The sequence below is a fragment of the Gossypium hirsutum genome, chromosome D13, assembly GCF_007990345.1.
Source record: "Gossypium hirsutum isolate 1008001.06 chromosome D13, Gossypium_hirsutum_v2.1, whole genome shotgun sequence".
NCBI lineage: Eukaryota > Viridiplantae > Streptophyta > Magnoliopsida > Malvales > Malvaceae > Gossypium > Gossypium hirsutum.
The window spans coordinates 59,288,734-59,307,683 of record NC_053449.1 but is presented as its reverse complement, the minus strand read 5'-3'; the positions used below and the strand labels follow the sequence as shown (position 1 = coordinate 59,307,683).

The following is an 18,950-nucleotide window of genomic DNA, read 5'->3' as shown; positions in this document are numbered from 1 at the left end:
TTTTTAAAAGTTTAGTCATCACCAATTGATAATTATTAAATTCATTAAGTTTTGTTGTTTCTAAAATATGATATGGTAAACATATTATCACATATTACTCACTAAAAATCCATTTAGTGGATTAACGACTACCATTTGTGTCAAGACTGAAATTTCAAAATTCGAAAAGCATAGAGACTTAGAATGATCCAATTGGAGAATATGGATTAAATCTACAACTATACGCATGGTACAAGACTAGTAATTGAATTTAACCAAAATGGCTTAATTGTTACTGTTTGAGTTAGGACTAAAATTTCAAATTTTGAAAAGTAAAGGGACTAAAATTCATCAATTCGAAAATTATAAGGACTAAAATTAATGAAGTTAAAGTATAAAGACCAAATCCATAATTTTTGTAAAGTACAGGGACTAATAGCACAACCTAATCTATATTCTTTTAGTATATGTGTTTTTATATATGTGATTAATACTTACTGTACTTTTTTACCTCACAATCAGCCTTAAAAAATTGTTACATGGTTTGGATGGGCGGTAGGGTGTAGTGCGTTTAGCTTACTTCTTGTCTCACGCTACAGTATCGCTATAGTATCTAATCTCACCGCCACCACTATTTTTATACTAACCGCATGTAAACACACACCTACCATCCAAACTCACCCTTAGTCCAATTAGTTCTAGTTTGTTGGCTTTAGCCCGTTTGTGCGGTAATAACGTGGTTACTCAAACTTGTACTTGTAATTGTACTGTATTGTTATACTTTAAAAAAATACATAATAAAATATCTTAATTAAAATATATATATATATAGTCTTTTATTCGGTCATCGATTAATGGGCTTCTTCCATTGCAGCCTGCACATCCCTATGTTTCCTTGGCAGCAGCATTCATTTGTACGTACGGATCCAGCCCAAATGTAGGTCAACAAGAACTGGCAACGTAATCATCACCATTCATTACACTATAATCACGAAAAATGGACGATCCAGAATGCCTGTGATTGAAGATTATTATTAGTATCATTATTTTTTTCCCCGCGAAATTTTCCACGAAAAAGACCGATCTGTTATTATTTGTTTTCATCTCCATAAACTGACATCCAATCTCAAAAAAACTCTTGGGAGCAAAAAGGTTCTTTGTTTTCTGTGATTTGTTTAATTTAATCACTTTAGTTTAATCTTGAAAACACCCACCAGACATGCCTTCACGTTGCGAAATTTGCTGCGAACTGTTGATCGCCATTTTGCTCCCTCCTTTAGGAGTTTGCTTAAGGCACGGTTGTTGCACTGTAAGTCATTAAACTATATTTGTTGGATTCAAAATAAAATCTGGGTTTTGATGTTGTTTTGTTTTTTTGGTGGGGGTTTGCAGGCAGAGCTCTGCATTTGTCTAGTGTTAACGATACTGGGATATATACCAGGGATAATCTATGCTCTTTACGCCATTGTTTATGTGGATCGGGATGAGTACTTCGACGAGTACCGGCGTCCACTTTATTATTCCAATGCTTAGCTATCACCCCAACAACCCTTCTTCAATTATCTCTCTCTTTTTTGTTCTTTGTTGGATTTTAAAAGTGCTTGTTTTTAATTTAACTTCACTTTTGCTGGTTTTGCTTTAATCATGTGTGTGTGTGAAATGATGTATAATAGCAACATGTGACTGTTTTTCCTTCGATTTTGAGTTTAAGCCTCGGGATGAGATAAAAACAGAGATATCAGTGAAATCATTTATTGTTGATTCAAACTAAACTATAGTTATGACTTATGAGGTTTCAATTTGTAGCTGACATTTTGAACATGATATAGATATTATTGATGTGCAGGAAGAAGAGAGAATGAGGGAGAGGCGAGGGTAAGGTTAAAAAGAGGATTGAGGTTCACACTAATATTGCAGAGAGTCTCTGACGAGTAGGAGTTATAAACACATATATTAGTATATACCTAAACCTTTTTTTATACAATGCCTAGAACTATCAATAATCATTTATTAATTTTTAAATAAGAGGATAATATGTTTCAACGCACTCAAATCCATATTCTCTTATATTGACAATATCAATGTCAACTGACTAGGACTCAAGTTTCATGATCGTGAGCCAATAGACTTCACGTGTAGCGCATGAAGTCAAGTCAGGAAGGATCTTAACTTATAGCTAAGTAGTAAGTCATGGTGAGATGATGAGGTCTCCAATAGGGTGAGGTGGAGCCTGGTCAGTTCCGGTAGGAATGTATATAACAGATATATATATATATACACTTTAAACACCACCAGTAATATATTAATATTATATTTTTCCTCATTGACCAATATATATGAATAACTTGAACATAAGCAAGATACAAACCCAATGCTTGGAAGCATTATACTTCAATAAAAACCAAAGCTGGAATCAAAAGAAGAAGATAGTGGCGAGGTGGAAGCCAATTAGCATAAGTGGTGAGGATTTGAGAAGTAAAGAGTTGGCTCCACTCTTTCTGGCACGAGGCCGAAGAAGGTCCCCGCCGCCGTAGGTTCCCTTCCCTTTTCTGTTTTCTTCACCTGCATTCTCCCTTGTGTTAATTTCTTCATTATGTAATGTCTTCAACATTCTTCCATGCCTTTTAAATACATCTGCATTTAAAAAACAATCATAATCAATACTATTTTATATTATTATGACTGGAATATCATTTATTTGGAGTCAACCAAACCCTTAATGGGTCGATACTATTTTCAAATCGAGTTGAAATTTTGTCATCCAACTTTTTCAAGAGCTCAAACCTAAGACAAGATGTGCAAAGCAATAATGCCTCGTCGGATTAGCTCGATAGGGTTGACTCAAATATATGAATGTGAGATATGGATAACGTACTTTTGTTGAGTTGTTTTTCCTCCATCAATGGGTTGACATAATGATGACCTGAAACTTTTGATGATGAGATGAACGGCACAGCTTCACTTGAGGAGTGTACGAGAGAATTGTCAGAACAAATGACGACGACGACGAAGAAGAAGAGCAGCCATTTAACAACTCTTCTCTTCATGTTTTAGAATATAATATCTCAAGTCCTTGGTGGCTCTTGCAAATTTTAATTTTTAGCCACTTGTTGCTTATTTTGCTTTGGACTGATTATTATAGGCATTCATAAAGGAAAAATTAAATAATTTTTTTTTCATTAAAAGTCAAAAGAGATTATTCTCTTTGTTTTTCATTAAATCAAGGAATAATATATATACCTCAAGAAACTTTTAAATTCACACAAATGGAGATGGTATAATTCTATGGTTGGAAACCCAAATCTCACAAGTTGATTTAAATGATTCCATGAAAAGTAATTTGCAAAATTGTACTATCTATATCATTACCAATTAAATTTAAAAAAATGTAAAATTATTGTTTTTTAAAAAGTGATAAATATTATTACGAGGATGTTTTAATTTTTTTATATAAAAAAGTCAATCTAAAAGACTAGTATATATATGAGAAATTATTTTTTGGACTCTTTCCACCACATTATTCTGCTCCCTTTCTAATTATTTAATGACATTTTAATAATTTTTTCCATATCATTGACACATAATTTTGAGTTTTTTTTACTAGAACCTTGAAACATGAACCCAAGTTACGGGTTTAAAGTTTGGGATCGAGGTTTAGGGTTCGAGTTTGGAGTTTGAGTTCAAGGTTCAGGGCAAAAAAAATTACCAAAATTATGTGTCGATTACATGACAAAAAATGTTGAAATGCCATTAAATAATTAGAAAGGGACCATGAATAATGTGATAGAAAGAGCCCATAAAATAATTTCTCATATATATTCATACAGACAAAATCTAGTGTAACACGAAATAAAGTTTATTAAATTGATAAATATTTTTATTAATGTTAACCATATTTGTGATTTATTTTATATTAAAATAGAATCATTCAATGAATGAACCAAAATTTTTTGAAAAATAAAGAAGAGATATCAATTTGTTTTCTCAATAAAAAAAAATAGCAGCAAAGATGCTACAATGTTGAAAAGCAGAAATATGAATTTGAGCTCTGAATGTTTCAAATAAAAGCTTGCTTGAGAATTTTGAAAATTTCTCCTCTGTTTGTTTTTGTCCATTAAATATTAAGCAAGGCTTAAAGAGGATTTCATTTCAGCCCTTTCCAAATAAAAATGGAAGAATAAAGGAAACTTTATTTATTTTCATCTCAAAGAATCTAATAAATCCACTTTAATAATTTAAAAACTATTTTTTGTTTTATATTTTTTTAATTTTTCTGTTAAAAAATATCAATTAAAAATACTCATGATTTCTTAATGTCATTTGTAAAATCGAAATAGTCATTTGTTAATGTATCAAATAATTATTCTTATTTAATGAACTGTGTTTTTTTTTTAAACTATGGAAACAAAAGCATCATATATATATATATATAAATTAATTTCTGATATTTTTTAATTTGTTTTTGTAAATTAAAAAAAAAAGGAAAACTAATGTAGCAAATAATATCTTTATTTGATTTATTATTATTTAATTAGCGAAAGACCTAAGCGAATCAGATGCTTATCTAATTGCTTAGTCACTCTGGGAAAGAGTTTTTCACTTTTTCTTTTATATATGAACAATTATAATTGGAATTAAGTATTATAAAGCACAATTCAATTAATCTGGACCAGAATAAATCTACTAAGCTAATCACAGGTGTTCAAAAATAAGATTAATGTTTTTTAAGTTGGAATTAGTGTTATATACATGTACTTATGGGTCGGGCCGGACTTAACTAAAAATTTAGGTCCATTTACTAGGCCTGGCCTCGGCCCGAAAAATAGGCCTAAAAGTTTGTCTAAACTTGACCTGGATAAAAATGATAAAATTCGGGTCTGACCCGCCCCCCAATATTAATTATTTATATAATTTTTAAACATATATAACACATCAAAAATATTAAAAACATCAAAATAAATATTTCTCAACAAATTGAAAATAAATTTTAAAAAATATGTAGACTTAAATAACACTACGATAAATACAACTTTACAAGTAAATGCCTCTAAAATAATAACAAAATTAAGAAATGCCTTTAAAATAATAACAAAATTAACAATAAAATAAGTTTTATACAATATCCAAACAATAACAATAAAATAGTAGGAACATAATAGTAAAATGCTAGCAAAATAGGGAGAAAACAACAAGAAAATAACATTAAAAAAAAAGAGCAGATTTTTTTTGTCTTTTAGTGAATTCGGGTCTGGCCCAGGCCCGGGCTAAAAATACCTTACTTGAGGCCCGGCCCGTTTTTCAAACGGGCCTTATTTTTTATCCAATCTCATTTTTCGGGCCTATATTTTTACCCAAACCCTCCCACATTTCAGGCCAAGCCGAGTGACCCAACCCATGATCAGGGCTAGTGTTATACTAACAATCAGTACTTTTGAAAAACACTCTTCAATCGTAACAGCAACGGAGAATTAGGACTTAATTGATTAGAGATATTGTCTACAGTGACTTTTAGTAAGAAGACTAATTGATGAACATAAATTTTTTTGTTGAAATAGATTTTGGAATTTTAACCCAACTTGATGCTTATTGGCATTGGGTGAGGATTCTGAAGTCTAAGTGTACGAAATGAAGATCGCCAACTGTCTATTTTGAGACAGAATTCTCTTTCAAAAGTATGGACTGGCTTTACCACGACACAATTGTTAGTCTATAGGAGACGCAAGTGAGTTAGATTGTAGGAGGACCCTTGGATACTGAAATTGGGGCTTTTGCATGATCATGCTGTGGACGATACTCGAGTGTGTGATGTGATTGATGAATGATGATAATGGTTGCCTTTTCGCACATTGCTGTGGATTGTGTTGCAAGAGTGACTTCTTACCAATTTCGAACGGTGTTGCCGTTTATGTGGAGCTGCCATGGAGACTAACTTGCTTCCTCTTTTGGAATGTGTTTGTGTAAGGTCTAAAATAGTTTCATCTCTAGTTCACTTTGCAAATTGGTTGATAAGAGAACAATGAAAATGAATTCAATCTAAACATTGCATCAGGAACCAATTTTTGCCATCACTTGTTGGAGAGTTTGGAAGCAACGTAACTTGATGCTATTCCATCCAACAAGACAGCTGGTGTGCCGATGCTATGTTGAGAGATTGTTGGGAGCCGGCATGCATGTAGCGTTCCTGGTATTCAATACAAATTAGAATGTTTCGGTACTAGTTGGTTGGGGTATTTCGGCCCTTGGGTGGGTGAAAATGAAAACTAATGGCAGGATTGGCATGGCTACCGGCTATGCAGCTGTTGGGGATATTTCAAGATTCTTACGACTAGTTTATCATTGAGATTGAAAAGTACGGTAATAAGAAGTAAAAAAAAAGTTAATTTTATTGAAAGTACTCTTTCAAAAATTAAAAATTAAAATTTTTGATCTTTTAACTTGGGTTAAATTCTAAATTTAGAAAGAAGTTCGTTATTATTTACTTTATTAACAAATAACCTTAAAATAAAGTTCACACGATTTAATTTATCAGTAGCATTAAAAATTAGAAAGACCTACTTATAATTAACAATCACGCAAGTGGGATTCATTAATTCATACCGAATCACGTATTTACATTGTATGAATTGCATATATAGAGTAACCGCCACCATCTTTAATACCCAATCACTACATTTGAGATTTGTTAAGACTGGTTACAATCAATCACTAAGGTGAAATGCATCATTTCACTTAACAATTTGAAAACAGAAAAATAATAGAATTCAACAAAAAAATAACAACCAAACCAAAATATGAGAAATCTTATACCTTCCTTTGCTAGCTTATCTACTTCTTCATTAAGACAGGTTTTTGCTGAGATATTATATGAAAATAAGTAAAATATTGAAGGGTGTTTTGGATTTTTTTTTTTTTGTCTATTCAGAGGGTAAAGATGAGAATGTCATTCCATGATTTTGTTGAATGTGGCATATTCTGCTAAATACCAATCCCATGAACCAAACTATGTAATAAGAAAATGTGTCGAATAGAGTGTCATTCAGTTGGCTATAATAGCCAACCAAACACACTGTTAATGAATTAAGCAATGGTTTTTAGGTTTATGGCAATTTTTTTAACAGGTTTCAAGGGTATTTTTGAGCATCTTTGTAATATTAACCAAACACACAGGTGTGTTTTCATTATCTTTTGAATAATATATTACGGACCCAAATTAGAATTTTATAAATTAAGATATAATCAAAATATTGAAGTAAAATCAAGTTGAAATCTCTAAACACATCCAAATCATAAAAAATAATAAAAAATAATCATAAAAATTCAAAATGTAAGTAGAAATTAAATAATTAAGGACTCAAATTGCAAAAAAGAAAAAAAAAGTTCATAGAACATATCAATAGGAAGGGCATCTAGCTGATTGGCTATGGTCGGAACTTCGGCACTGCCTCAGTCATACAAGCAGAATTGAAAGCCATATCAGTCCTACGAAATGAAAGAGGTAGAAAGCGACTAGCATAGAAAATAAATAATTTGGCGGCGGCCTAGCTTAGCTTAGCTAATAGCCACTAACAAATTAAATTACATATTAATCTTTGGTTTCTTATCTTAGACTTAGTGGCTGAATAGTTATCTCACCCATCGATTGGAACCCATCATCAAACTTTAAAATGTGTTTATCTGTTGATTATATTTTTATATTTTTCAGTAGTTTATTTAGAGTTAATTAAATTTAGTATTGTGATTTGTCTCTCAATTTCAGGGAAGCAAAAATACTTCGAGGACTGCCTTAATTGAAGAGACCCCCATCCACCATCCATGAAATTTAAACCCCTACCTTAAATAAGTTTTATGCATCATCCGAATCCAAATAATTTTATTTTATATGATCAAGTTTACATTCGCCATGCGCAAATAAAATCCATCATGTAATTGGATTAGGTTCATGGCTAGCTTTTGCTTATATAAATTCTATGTGCATACTCGTGCTTTATTTTATATTTAAAGACAAGGTGGTGACAGAAAAACATAGGAGATAAAGGCGAAAGTAGAGTTAAAAAGGTTATAATTAAAATGTTCAAAAATATTTAAGTTATTATATCACACGTTGTCTGTTTTTCTTAGGTGTCTATCTACATAAAATATATAATACGCACTCATCATCATCATCGTCACCATCATAGATTATATATAATATATCTATGTATCCTCTGGTTTATCACATTGTGACCCCAAAACCAGCATTTGAAACTCTTGAAAGAAAGAAGCATCCAATATCATTTATATATATATTCTCAAATAACCTATAATTTCAGTAGTAAAATAATGAAAACCAGTTTTAGCAGCCATAAGCTTCCGAAACCTATACCCTACCACTCCAGGATGCTCATCACCTCACCACCATGCATAATAGAAAAATTAATGGAAAACCAGCAATGCAAGTATGCTCGTGCAACCCAATACCTTCTGTTAATCTGTATATATATATATCAGTGTGTGACAGCCGCCCCACGACCACCCACATTAAAAAAAAAAAAAAGAGTCAAATGGGATAAACTCAAGCATGCTGCTTCGATCTAAAGTATAAATAGGGTTGGAACAGAGAAGTTCATCACAAGAAGACATGATAAAGGTGGGGAAACCAAAAGGACAGCAAGTTATGAGGACAAGAGCAATGTCGGCAACATTTTTGGTAATGTATTGCGTACTACTATTTGATGTAGTCGGTGTCTTAGGAGATGTCGGGACGGCAGCCTCCTATGATCCTCCTTACTTGCGTAAGTATAAACCCTTTCCCTTGCATAAGTAACGGTTTTATTCTTTCTATTTTAATTTTCACATAAACGATAACTATTAAATACATTAAATTTAATTATATTATTTCTTAATTTTTATGTCCCAAGCTTATTACTACACGCGTAATTTTATATAAAATTATTATTTTTTCGTAATACTAATAAAAATGTCACATTATTTTAATTAATAGAGTTAATGGTTATGAAATTATATTGTTGTGACTGAAATTTAAAATTTTAAAAAATACATTTACTAAAATTAATTAAATTAAAATATCAGTACTTATATTTAAGAAAACTCTAACTTTTCTTTGGGTTTGTGATGCGTGAGTTCTCTTATCGGAATTTGGGTAGAATTAAAAACAAACAAAGTCAACTCTTAAATGATATTCATAATCATCTATTTCTATGAACTGATTTGTAAAGAATTGAATAATGAAGCGACAAGATGCGGTGGATACAGCGAAGATCAATTCCCTCCGGGAGACTTGTTTGCTGCAGTGAGTGATGGGTTATGGGATAATGGAGCATCATGTGGGAGGAAATATAGGGTAAGGTGCATCAGTGGCCCAAAGAGGCCGTGCAAGGTTAGATCCATAGTCGTGCAGGTAGTGGATCTTTGCTCACATGACCCTTGCCCCGCCACTTTGCAGTTGTCTAACAAAGCCTTTACTGCCATCTCAAAGATTGATGCCAAAGTTAATGTTGAATATGCACAGTAATCATCTTTCACAATATTTTTATTAATTTCATTTATATAACACATCGGAAATTAGTATATTAAGCCCTTTTTTTTTTTAAGTCTTTGCAGGATATGAAGGAGTTTCGTGTATATATTTCGAGTTTTCGAAGAGTATCTTCCTTAGTATCCTTAGCAGCCATTAACATAGAACTGTTGAGAGTTTATGATAGTGTAATATTACTTGAATAAAGTGAACTATTATATATATGTTTTTTTTTATACAAAGCTTATTTTTACTCATAATCCTTTATTCAACTTTAAATTATCCTTAAAACGGAAGAAAGGATGCATTTAAGCATGTTCAAACTCACATTTTATTAATCATTGCAATAACAACAATACCGACTGAATATGGGATTATTCTAAATTTATTTTAACACATAAGTAAAACATAAAGAAATGGTTCTCACATGAAGAAAATGGAAACCTTTATCTAAGTTTAACTACTCTATCAATAGCACATTATGAAACATCTATGAACAGATATATTAATGAAACGGTTAAATTTTGCGAGTTGATATATAAATAAATATACGAATAGCTGTAATCAAGGCAACTAACTAGTGAAGAACAGCAGCACCAAAAGTTTGGTTATGTAGTTCGATTTCCACCTACGTATGCGAGATTTTACTAAGAGAGCTAATCCACTATATCTTCAAACACGTACACATGATGATTCAAATTCCATCACTCACCATTTAGCAACCTCACACTCAAACAAAGATCTGGATTACTCTCCACTATGTTTTTCCCTTAAAAACTCAAATGTAAAATCAAGTTTCTCACTTGTGTTTTATTTACATAATGCACTTTTGAACAAGTTCCTTATTGAACAAAATATAAGTACTGACTGTCATACTTTCTAACTAAACAAGCCTAAGATATATAATAGTTTAAGGCTTGCTAAGATACATATTAATTAACAATCAATTTCCATCCCCTAAAGTAGCCATATAAAAAGGTCTTCAATTAGATTCATAAAGGCTAAAATAAAGACTGAAATCTTCAAGATATCCAAAAGTCAGTATGATACGATCTTCACATTCAAGAGAACTTGAATTGCATCAAAAGACTTGATTCGATCCTTGTTGATTTGATTCTACATATTTAAGCATCCTAGATTGGCCAAAGACACTTTTCAGAGCTCATCCATTCAAAGCCCAACACATTTATGCTCAAAAGATTGCCAACTTAAATAATGCAAGTTATGGTTTGGGACTAGCTACAGCTCAAGTTGCAATTGTCTTTGTAGTGGGAACCATAACTACTACAACAATCTCTTCCGATAGTTGAACAAGACTTTCATATAAAAAAGTGAGAATCCAATTTCACTAACTAAACCTTTGATCTACCCAAATCTTATCAAATCAATTAGCTTAATATAAGAATACAAAATATTGAAAAAAATCTTCATGAAGTGAGCTTATATCTTTTTGTGATTTCATATCTCATATATAAGATGTACAGGCCAATTTTGGCCCACCCCCAAAACCCAACTAACCTACCCTAACTAAACAAACCCAACGGGCCAACAAAAATAAACCCTAGCCCAAATCAAAAAAATGACAGAAACCCTAGCAGCCCTATGCCCATGTGCGCCGCTCAGCCTCGTCTGCCTCCCAGCATCGCATGCGCGCCCTCGCCCCCACGATGCCCATACCGTCTGACACTCCCACCACCAACACCGGCCATGCCCTGCAAGAACAACAGACAAGCAAAGCAGAAGCAAGAATAGTAAAATAATAACAAAGTGTGTAACAAAACAGGCTATAAAAAGCCGAATGAAACACTGTATTCAGGGGGGGTTTTCTTTGTTTTTTTTTGGCATTTTAATACAAAAAGCAGAGAAAAATACACAAAAAAAAAAAGGAAACAAGGAACGAAAACATAAATCGGAAGGTGATTTTGTTTTTCTCTATTATCTTCTTAAATCCATTTTTTCATTTTCTTCCTCATTTCTAGCATATATATACACATAAAATCGAAAAATAAAAAAAATTTTACCTTTTCCGGCCACCGCTTGCGGTGGCCGGCGCCAGCGCCGGCGAGCCTCCGGTGGCCGTCCGGTGACCGGGCCCCCTGGCCGGATTCCCCTTCCCCCTTCCCTTCTCTCTTCCCTCTCTCTTCTTTTTTTTTTCTTTCCCTCTCCCCAAATGATTTTTTTTGGTTAGTTTAGGCCTTATATAGCCCTCCACAACGACGTCGTTTTGGGGGCTACACTTAAGCCCCAAAACGACGTCATTTTGGCCATGCCCGACCCATCCGACCCGACCCGCTAGAGGATCCGCGTGTTTTCATTTGAATGGGATATTTATGCGCGCAGTCCTTCCGCTTTTCTGATGCTTCACAATTAAGTTTTTTATGGTTTTCAATTTGGCCCTATAATTTCTCGCGCTTTTCGATTTAGTCCCCGCCAATGTGCTGCGTTTTAATGGAAAGGAATAATTGTTGTTTCGGTCCCCCAACGTTTCACGCGCGTACAATTAAGTCCCTTTTCTTTGTTTTCATTTCAAATTGGCCCCACAACTTTGTTTTTAATTCAATTTTAGTCCTTTTTTGTTGATTTTTATATCTTTATTAAATATCCTTGTTATTTTTATATTACCATTATTATTATTATGTATTAGTATATATTTTTATTATGTACGTGTATACCTATATATATTCTCATATTTAATATTTTTATTTCACTTTATTTTAATATTTTATTAATGTTATGTTTGTTTCTTTTATATTCCAATGTTATCATTATTATTATTCTTATTATTTTTATTAGTTTATGCTTTGTTATATATTTATATATTTATAATACGTATATATACTTGATATATTTGTATATACCTCGGTAATATTATTACTAGTTTTCAATATACGCATATATTACCTAAATATTTTAGTATTATGTAAATATTTTAACATTATATTATATATGTATTTATATATTACGTATGTACATATACCTTTTAATATTATATTTTGTATTACGTAAATATTATTTTAAATACTGTATTGTATATATATATATCCTTAGTACCACGTTACATATATATTGTGTATATACTTGTTTTCTTACCCTTATTATATTCATTGTTAATACATTTATTTTTTTATACATGTATACGTACCCTTTTTATAATATTATTTTTTACACATATATGTATATATTTATCTATGTTTTCATATTCTATAATTTATATGCATTTCTTATTTTATGGCTTAAAATTATACATGCATATACTTTTTTACATAATTGTATTTATTGTCATCATTGTTATTTGGCGTTTGTTTATTTATTCATGTACACTTGTGCTTTTTCTAAAAGGTTAGTTCTATTTATTTATTTGTATGCTTTGTTTATGTAATCGCCTCGTCATTTCATTTTGCCTATTGTATTGTTGTTACTCACTTTACTTTGCTCACCTCGTCGTATTCGTTGTTGTTTTGTCAAGCATTGACACTAAACATCAAAAGGAAAATTTTTCTAAATGAGGCAATATTTCGCGTTTGGAAAATCGAGAAACGTGCCCTAACGTGCTGGGTTTCGATTCCTCGTTCGACTAAATAGCCAAATATCCTCTTAAAGCTTCAAAGTATGGTTTCATTAAACTATAAGGTGATCTTGGTTTCGATGGTTTAGAGTATCGTGTCCTAACGTGCTGGATGTGATATTCCTTCGGAACAAGAGAATCTTATATTTCAATTCACGTTATCAGAGTTTCTTTTAAGGATCGCATTTTTAAAACTCTTCAAATTTTCAATTTTCGACACTAAGACACTGATTAATCAACTATGTACCAATTTTGGGCGTATCGAGGGTGCTAATCCTTCCTCGTGCGTAACCGACTCCCGAACCCATTTTTCTGAATTTCGTAGACAAAACTCGTTGTTTTAATAAAATCTAAATCGTTTATTAAAAACAATCGTTTTACGAGGTGACCCGATCACACCTCATCAAAAAAGATTGGTGGCGACTCCCATTTTTCGTTTTATTTTCAAAATCTAAGTCGACCCCGTTTTTCAAAAAAAAGGTGTCAACAGCTTGGCGACTCCACTGGGGAAAATAAGAGAGTCAAGCCACGTATTGATTATTTCTTGTCTTTTTGTTGAAAGTGGAAAATTTGATTTAAATTTACGATCCTCTCATTGCATCTCTTTTGTTTTGAGTTATATTTTTTTATCGTGTTCTGTATTTTATTTTATACCTCTGCACATTGCATTGCATGACCGCTGGTCATACCCTTTTAAGTGGAAGTGAGAAACTACGCCTTCGTGAGGTTTTCACCTCCGCATGGGATAGTGAATCGCTTCCGGGATACATCCGTACCTATGTCTTTGTGAGATTTTCATCTCCGCATGGCCATAGGGAAATGTATTCCCCTGAACTGAACTCGGTCCATATGAGCCTATAATGGGTGAGGATCGAGGAATCTGCTGGTTCAGGTACCCTTACTTTAGAACCAAATCCCATGTAGTGAACCTTAGGAGCCCACCCTAGGTAGAACCACTTCGAACCCCTAGTATTCACCCAAATAGGTGTTCTATTTATTCTTGCTTGCTTTTGCTTTGTACTAACATGTTTTCTTTTTGTTATGATTGCATTGCATTTTCATCATAAAAAGAGGTGTTGATTCACGTTCAATTGCTAAATAGAGAGCTTGTCATAAGAAAATGGGTTTCTTGATAAAGTGGATGACGATACGGTTGTCCTAATACGTTCCGAGAAGATATAACAAAAGAAGGATGATAGTTCAGTAGAGGACTATACGACTTTGCCTCGTTGCCTGAAGACTCAAGATGACAAAGATTATTCGAGAACCGCTAAACTTTTTAAAGAGAAGCCAACGAGCATCACAAGGATGAGTGAGTAACGAGTCGCGGCCTGGATCAAGCAAAAAAAAAGAGATAGAAGAGATGTTCCTTTTAAAGAGTTCGTGAGATTTATCTTAACGCTCGAATGAAGAAGAGGATCGAATGTCTCCGCATATGAGGGCAAAGTCGTATATATATATCCGTTTTATGTAAAGAGATTTATTTTCTAGTAAAGTTGTTCTAATAGAATTGAACCAAGAATCAACATCTTTTTTTTGCATTCATGCATCAACATTACATTTCATCGCATGCAATAAATTTCCTAAAATCCAAAAATACGCATTCATGCATCAACACTACGTTTCATTGCATACAGTAAATTTCCTAAAATCCAAAAGTACGTCGAGTTTAGAACTCTAGTACAAAACTAGATGGATGATAAAGAATTGGAATTATTTGAATATATCGATGGTTCGAAAGGTGAAGATGTTTGTGCCTTTGAAGAAGAACTAAAAAAATGAAAAAGCCTATCATGAATTTGTTTCTGCATCCCTAGAGGCATTCAAAACAACTGGACTGTGGAGGAGATTCTTGTAATTTTTAGGGCCATTTCAGAGTAACATTCGGAACGCTCTTATTGCTCTAAGCCTAGGAGCAATAGAAAATCCTTTTGTGAAAAAGGCGTATGTCCACATTTTTTTAAATGCATCTTTGTGTCTGGTTTTGGCAAATATTCTTTTGTTCCTTCCATTTCATTCAAACTCATACTACACAGATAATTACCCTTTGATTCATTTGTCCTTTGAGTCTTCTTTCGTCCCTAGAATAGGTCTCCAAATATCAATGATATGAGCGACACTACTATTGACTCAGAATCTCCTTTTGAGCAAGATATGTGTCTAGGGGAACTTCAAGACTTCGAAGATGATCGAGACTATAATTTATCTCCTGATTTATTAAGGATGGTAGAGTAAGTCGAAAAGCAAATCCTACCTTACAAAAAAATCAGTTGGAAATTGTGAGCTTAGGAGAAGAGAAAAAGGTGAAGATCAGAGCCTGTATCACCGCAGAGATGAAGTGAGATGTCATTGAGTTACTCCAAGAATTCAAAGATGTTTTCACATTATCAAGATATGTTTGAGCTACAAAGACGTATGGACGCCCTTAAGGAAAAGAAGATCTTGGAAGAGGTCTATACGGGTGTCTGAGGAACACATGCATTGATTTTGCAATGGCCAAGTGAATCATGAGATATGGGTACTTCTGGTCCACCATGGAAGGGGATTGCATAAGTTATACCAAGAAACGCCACAAGGGCCAAATTTACGGGGACAAAATTCATGTACCTCCATCTATTCATGTTATGACTTTTCCATGACCTTTCTCTATGTGGGGGCATGGAGGTCATTGGGCTAATCTCGCCAAAAGCTAGCGGTCTTCGAGTCATCTTTGTAGTCATCGATTACTTCATTAGGTGGGTGGAAGCTGCTTCATATGCCAATATCACAAAGCTGACAATCAACAAATTTCTTGAAGAATCATATGTCAATATGAAACGCCAAAAAGGATCATATTAGACAATGCATTGAATTTGAACAACCGCACGACATCAGAAGTTTGCAGTCTGTTCAAGATTAACACCATGCCGCCCAAAATGAACAGTTCAGTGGAGGCAAAAAAAAAGGACAAAAAAAGACAAAAAAAAGGTAAAAAAAACGAGAAAATAAAAAGCAAAAAAAAACCAAATAAAAGAAAAACCTCTACTGGAGCAACTCAGTTCTCACTAGTATATGGAATAGAGGTAGTTTTACCCATCAAAGTTGATATTTCTACCCTTCAAGTCTTGTCAAAGCTGAATCTGGATGAAGCAAATCCAAACCCGATATGATCAGTTAAATTTGATTGAAGAGGAAAGATTCAAGGTTATCCGTCTTGGTCAAAAGTACCAAAAATAAAATACGCGAGCTCACCAAAAAGTTCGCCCCAAAGACCTGATATCGAAGAATATTCTTGCCATACAAAAGGACTTCAGAAGAAAATGGATGCCGAACTGGAAAGGACCTTATGTGGAAGGCCTTATCTGAAAAAGCGTTGATATTGACAGGATGGATGGCAAGAACCTGCCTAATCTCGAGAATTCTGATTCAAGAAATAAATACTTCACTTGAAAAAAAAACGAAAAGAAAAATGAAAAAATGAAAAAGAAAAGAAAAAAGAAAAAGAAAAAGGAGAGGCCAAGGTGAAAACCCGCAAAGGGCGCCTTGAGACCAAAGGGTTTTGAATTGAAAACCCATGAATGGGTAGTTCAAATTTTGTTCAAAGGTGGGGCATGCGGTAGTCTTACCCTTTCTGAATTAATAAGAAGGAGAGATGCTACATCTTGGGGCATCAACAAAGCCTTCTAGGACTTCTAAACACATATCAAGTTCAAAAGGGTCCTTAAGAAGTTTGGGGCAGAGAAGCTCATGCTACGATATCTGGGGCACCTATTCCCATTTTATTCATTTTTTGTATTTTTGACAAAATACATCATCTTGATTAATTTATTCTCATTTTGTATTCTAGCAAAATTTGCTATCCTGATTAATGTGTTCATTTAGAGTTTTGCTCTCAACAAATTTTCATCTTATCCATTGTGATAATATTTTTCATCTTATTCATCTCGTATCTCAGCAAAATTTGCTATCTTGATTGATTTGTTTGTTTAGAGCTTTGCTCTCAACAAATTTCATTTTGTCCATTTTGATAATCTTTTTCAAGCATTTTTCATTGAAATAACGATTAATGGACTGACAATACACACGCAGAAGGAGTTCTGCATATTACTCTGAAAGTTTCTAAATAATACGAGGACCTGAAACAGGACTATTGTTTAGAACTAACCAAACCTAAGGGTTGGAAACATTTGAGAAATGATAGTCTAAATAGCGTCTATTTCTTTGGGTTTTCTGTCAAACTGGCTGAACAAGAAGGCATCAGTGATAGAACCTTGATGAACAATGAGGAATGACAACCTAAGCATTAAAAATGGATCATTCTCATGACATTCTACAAATATAATACATACACATCTAGTTAGGAGCATTTGATTCATTCTGATCATGTCATCCTAAACACTAGGCGTAAATAGGTCCTATCTTCCTATATTGGTAGGAAGTGGATCGAAGATGGCAGATCTTGCCTTCCTGTATTTGGCAGCGAAGCAGATCAAAGATGGCAGATTTTACCTCCCTGACTACAGTGGAGTACATTGAAGCCGATAACTCTATCTCCCTGTATTTGGCAGTGGAATAGATTGAAGATCGAAGATGGCAGATTTTACCTCCCTGACTATAGGGGAGTACATTGAAGCCGATAACTCTATCTCCCTGCATTTGGCAGTGGAATAGATTGAAGATCAAAGATGGCAGATTTTACCTCCCTGACTACAGTGGAGTACATTGAAGCCGATAACTCTATCTCCCTGCATTTGGCAGTGGAATAGATTGAAGATCAAATATGGCAGATTTTACCTCCCTGACTACAGTGGAGTACATTGAAGCCGATAACTCATCTTCCTGTATTTGGCAGTGGAATAGATTGAAGATCAAAGATGGCAGATTTTACCTCCATGTGACTACAGTGGAGTACATTGAAGCCGATAACTCTATCTCCCAGTATTTGGCAGTGGAATAGATTGAAGATTGCAGATCTTGCCTTCCTATATTTGGCAGCGAAGCAGATCAAAAGATGGCAGATTTTACCTCCCTGACCACAGTGGAGTACACTGAAGCCGATAATTCTATCTCCCTGTATTTGGCAGTGGAATAGATTGAAGATTGCAGATCTTGCCTTCCTGTATTTGGCAGTGAAGCAGATCAAAGATGGCAGATTTTACCTCCCTGACCACAGTGGAGTACATTGAAGCCGATAACTCTATCTCCCAGTATTTGGCAGTGGAATAGATTGAAGATTGCAGATCTTGCCTTCCTGTATTTGGCAGCGAAGCAGATCAAAAGATGTCAGATTTTACCTCCCTGACCACAGTGGAGTACACTGAAGCCGATAATTCTATCTCCCTGTATTTGGCAGTGGAATAGATTGAAGATTGCAGATCTTGCCTTCCTGTATTTGGCAGCGAAGCAGATCAAAGATGGCAGATTTTACCTCCCTGACCACAGTGGAGTACATTGAAGCCGATAACTCTATCTCCCTGTATTTGGCAGTGGAATAGATTGAAGATTGCAGATCTTGCCTTCCTGTATTTGGCAGCAAAGCAGGTTGAAGACGGCGGATTTTACCTCCCTGATTACAGTGGAGTACATTGAAGTTGATAGTTCTATCTCCCGGGGCAAGAAGTAGATCGAAGATAGCTGATCCTATCTTCCTATATTGGTAGGAAATAGATCGAAGATGCAGATCTTGTCTTCCCATATTGGTGGCGAAGTAGATCGAAGAAAGCAGATCTTGTCTTCATGTATTGGCGTGAAGTAGATCGAAGATAGCTGATCCTATCTTCCTATATTGGTAGGAAATGGATCGAAGATGCAGATCTTGTCTTCCTATATTGGTGGCGAAGTAGATCGCAGAAAGCAGATCTTGTCTTCATGTATTGGCGTGAAGTAGATCGAAGGTAGCAGATCCTATCTTCC

The 18,950-nt window shown here is 33.9% G+C and overlaps 3 protein-coding genes across 4 annotated transcripts; 2 read left to right on the top strand and 1 right to left on the bottom strand.

Moving 5' to 3' along the window:
• The first annotated feature begins 1,044 nt into the window (after nt 1–1,044).
• LOC107888421 (UPF0057 membrane protein At4g30660) lies at nt 1,045–1,765 on the top strand. Its single transcript, XM_016812526.2, has 2 exons — nt 1,045–1,288; nt 1,372–1,765. The coding sequence occupies exons 1-2, from the start codon at nt 1,199–1,201 to the stop codon at nt 1,510–1,512; spliced, it is 231 nt and encodes a 76-aa protein (XP_016668015.1). The 5' UTR covers nt 1,045–1,198; the 3' UTR covers nt 1,513–1,765.
• Nucleotides 1,766–2,279: 514 nt separating this feature from the next.
• LOC107890172 (uncharacterized) lies at nt 2,280–3,099 on the bottom strand. The gene is made up of 2 exons (XM_016814668.2): nt 2,855–3,099; nt 2,280–2,613 (listed from the first exon to the last, which is right to left on the bottom strand). The coding sequence occupies exons 1-2, from the start codon at nt 3,024–3,026 to the stop codon at nt 2,393–2,395; spliced, it is 393 nt and encodes a 130-aa protein (XP_016670157.1). The 5' UTR covers nt 3,027–3,099; the 3' UTR covers nt 2,280–2,392.
• A 5,388-nt stretch (nt 3,100–8,487) lies between these two features.
• Nucleotides 8,488–9,715, top strand: LOC107890170 (EG45-like domain containing protein). 2 transcript variants are annotated; one of them, XM_041109330.1, is made up of 3 exons: nt 8,488–8,750; nt 9,210–9,486; nt 9,571–9,715. In XM_041109330.1, the coding sequence occupies exons 1-3, from the start codon at nt 8,597–8,599 to the stop codon at nt 9,584–9,586; spliced, it is 447 nt and encodes a 148-aa protein (XP_040965264.1). In that variant the 5' UTR covers nt 8,488–8,596; the 3' UTR covers nt 9,587–9,715. The 2 variants fall into 2 exon arrangements, with proteins under 2 accessions (XP_040965264.1, XP_040965265.1); XM_041109331.1 differs by having other exon boundaries at nt 8,491–8,750; nt 9,580–9,715.
• Nucleotides 9,716–18,950: the final 9,235 nt, after the last annotated feature.

Excerpts from the sequence above, each read along its gene's own strand:
- LOC107888421 (XM_016812526.2), top strand. The coding sequence starts at position 1,199 with ATGCCTTCACGTTGCGAAATTTGCTGCGAACTGTTGATCGCCATTTTG. Across the intron at positions 1,289-1,371 it reads TAAGGCACGGTTGTTGCACT|GCAGAGCTCTGCATTTGTCT; the intron begins GTAAGTCATTAA and ends GGGGGTTTGCAG.
- LOC107890172 (XM_016814668.2), bottom strand. The coding sequence starts at position 3,026 with ATGAAGAGAAGAGTTGTTAAATGGCTGCTCTTCTTCTTCGTCGTCGTC. Across the intron at positions 2,614-2,854 it reads GGAAAAACAACTCAACAAAA|ATGTATTTAAAAGGCATGGA; the intron begins GTACGTTATCCA and ends TTTTAAATGCAG.
- LOC107890170 (XM_041109330.1), top strand. The coding sequence starts at position 8,597 with ATGATAAAGGTGGGGAAACCAAAAGGACAGCAAGTTATGAGGACAAGA. Across the intron at positions 8,751-9,209 it reads CTATGATCCTCCTTACTTGC|CGACAAGATGCGGTGGATAC; the intron begins GTAAGTATAAAC and ends TGAATAATGAAG.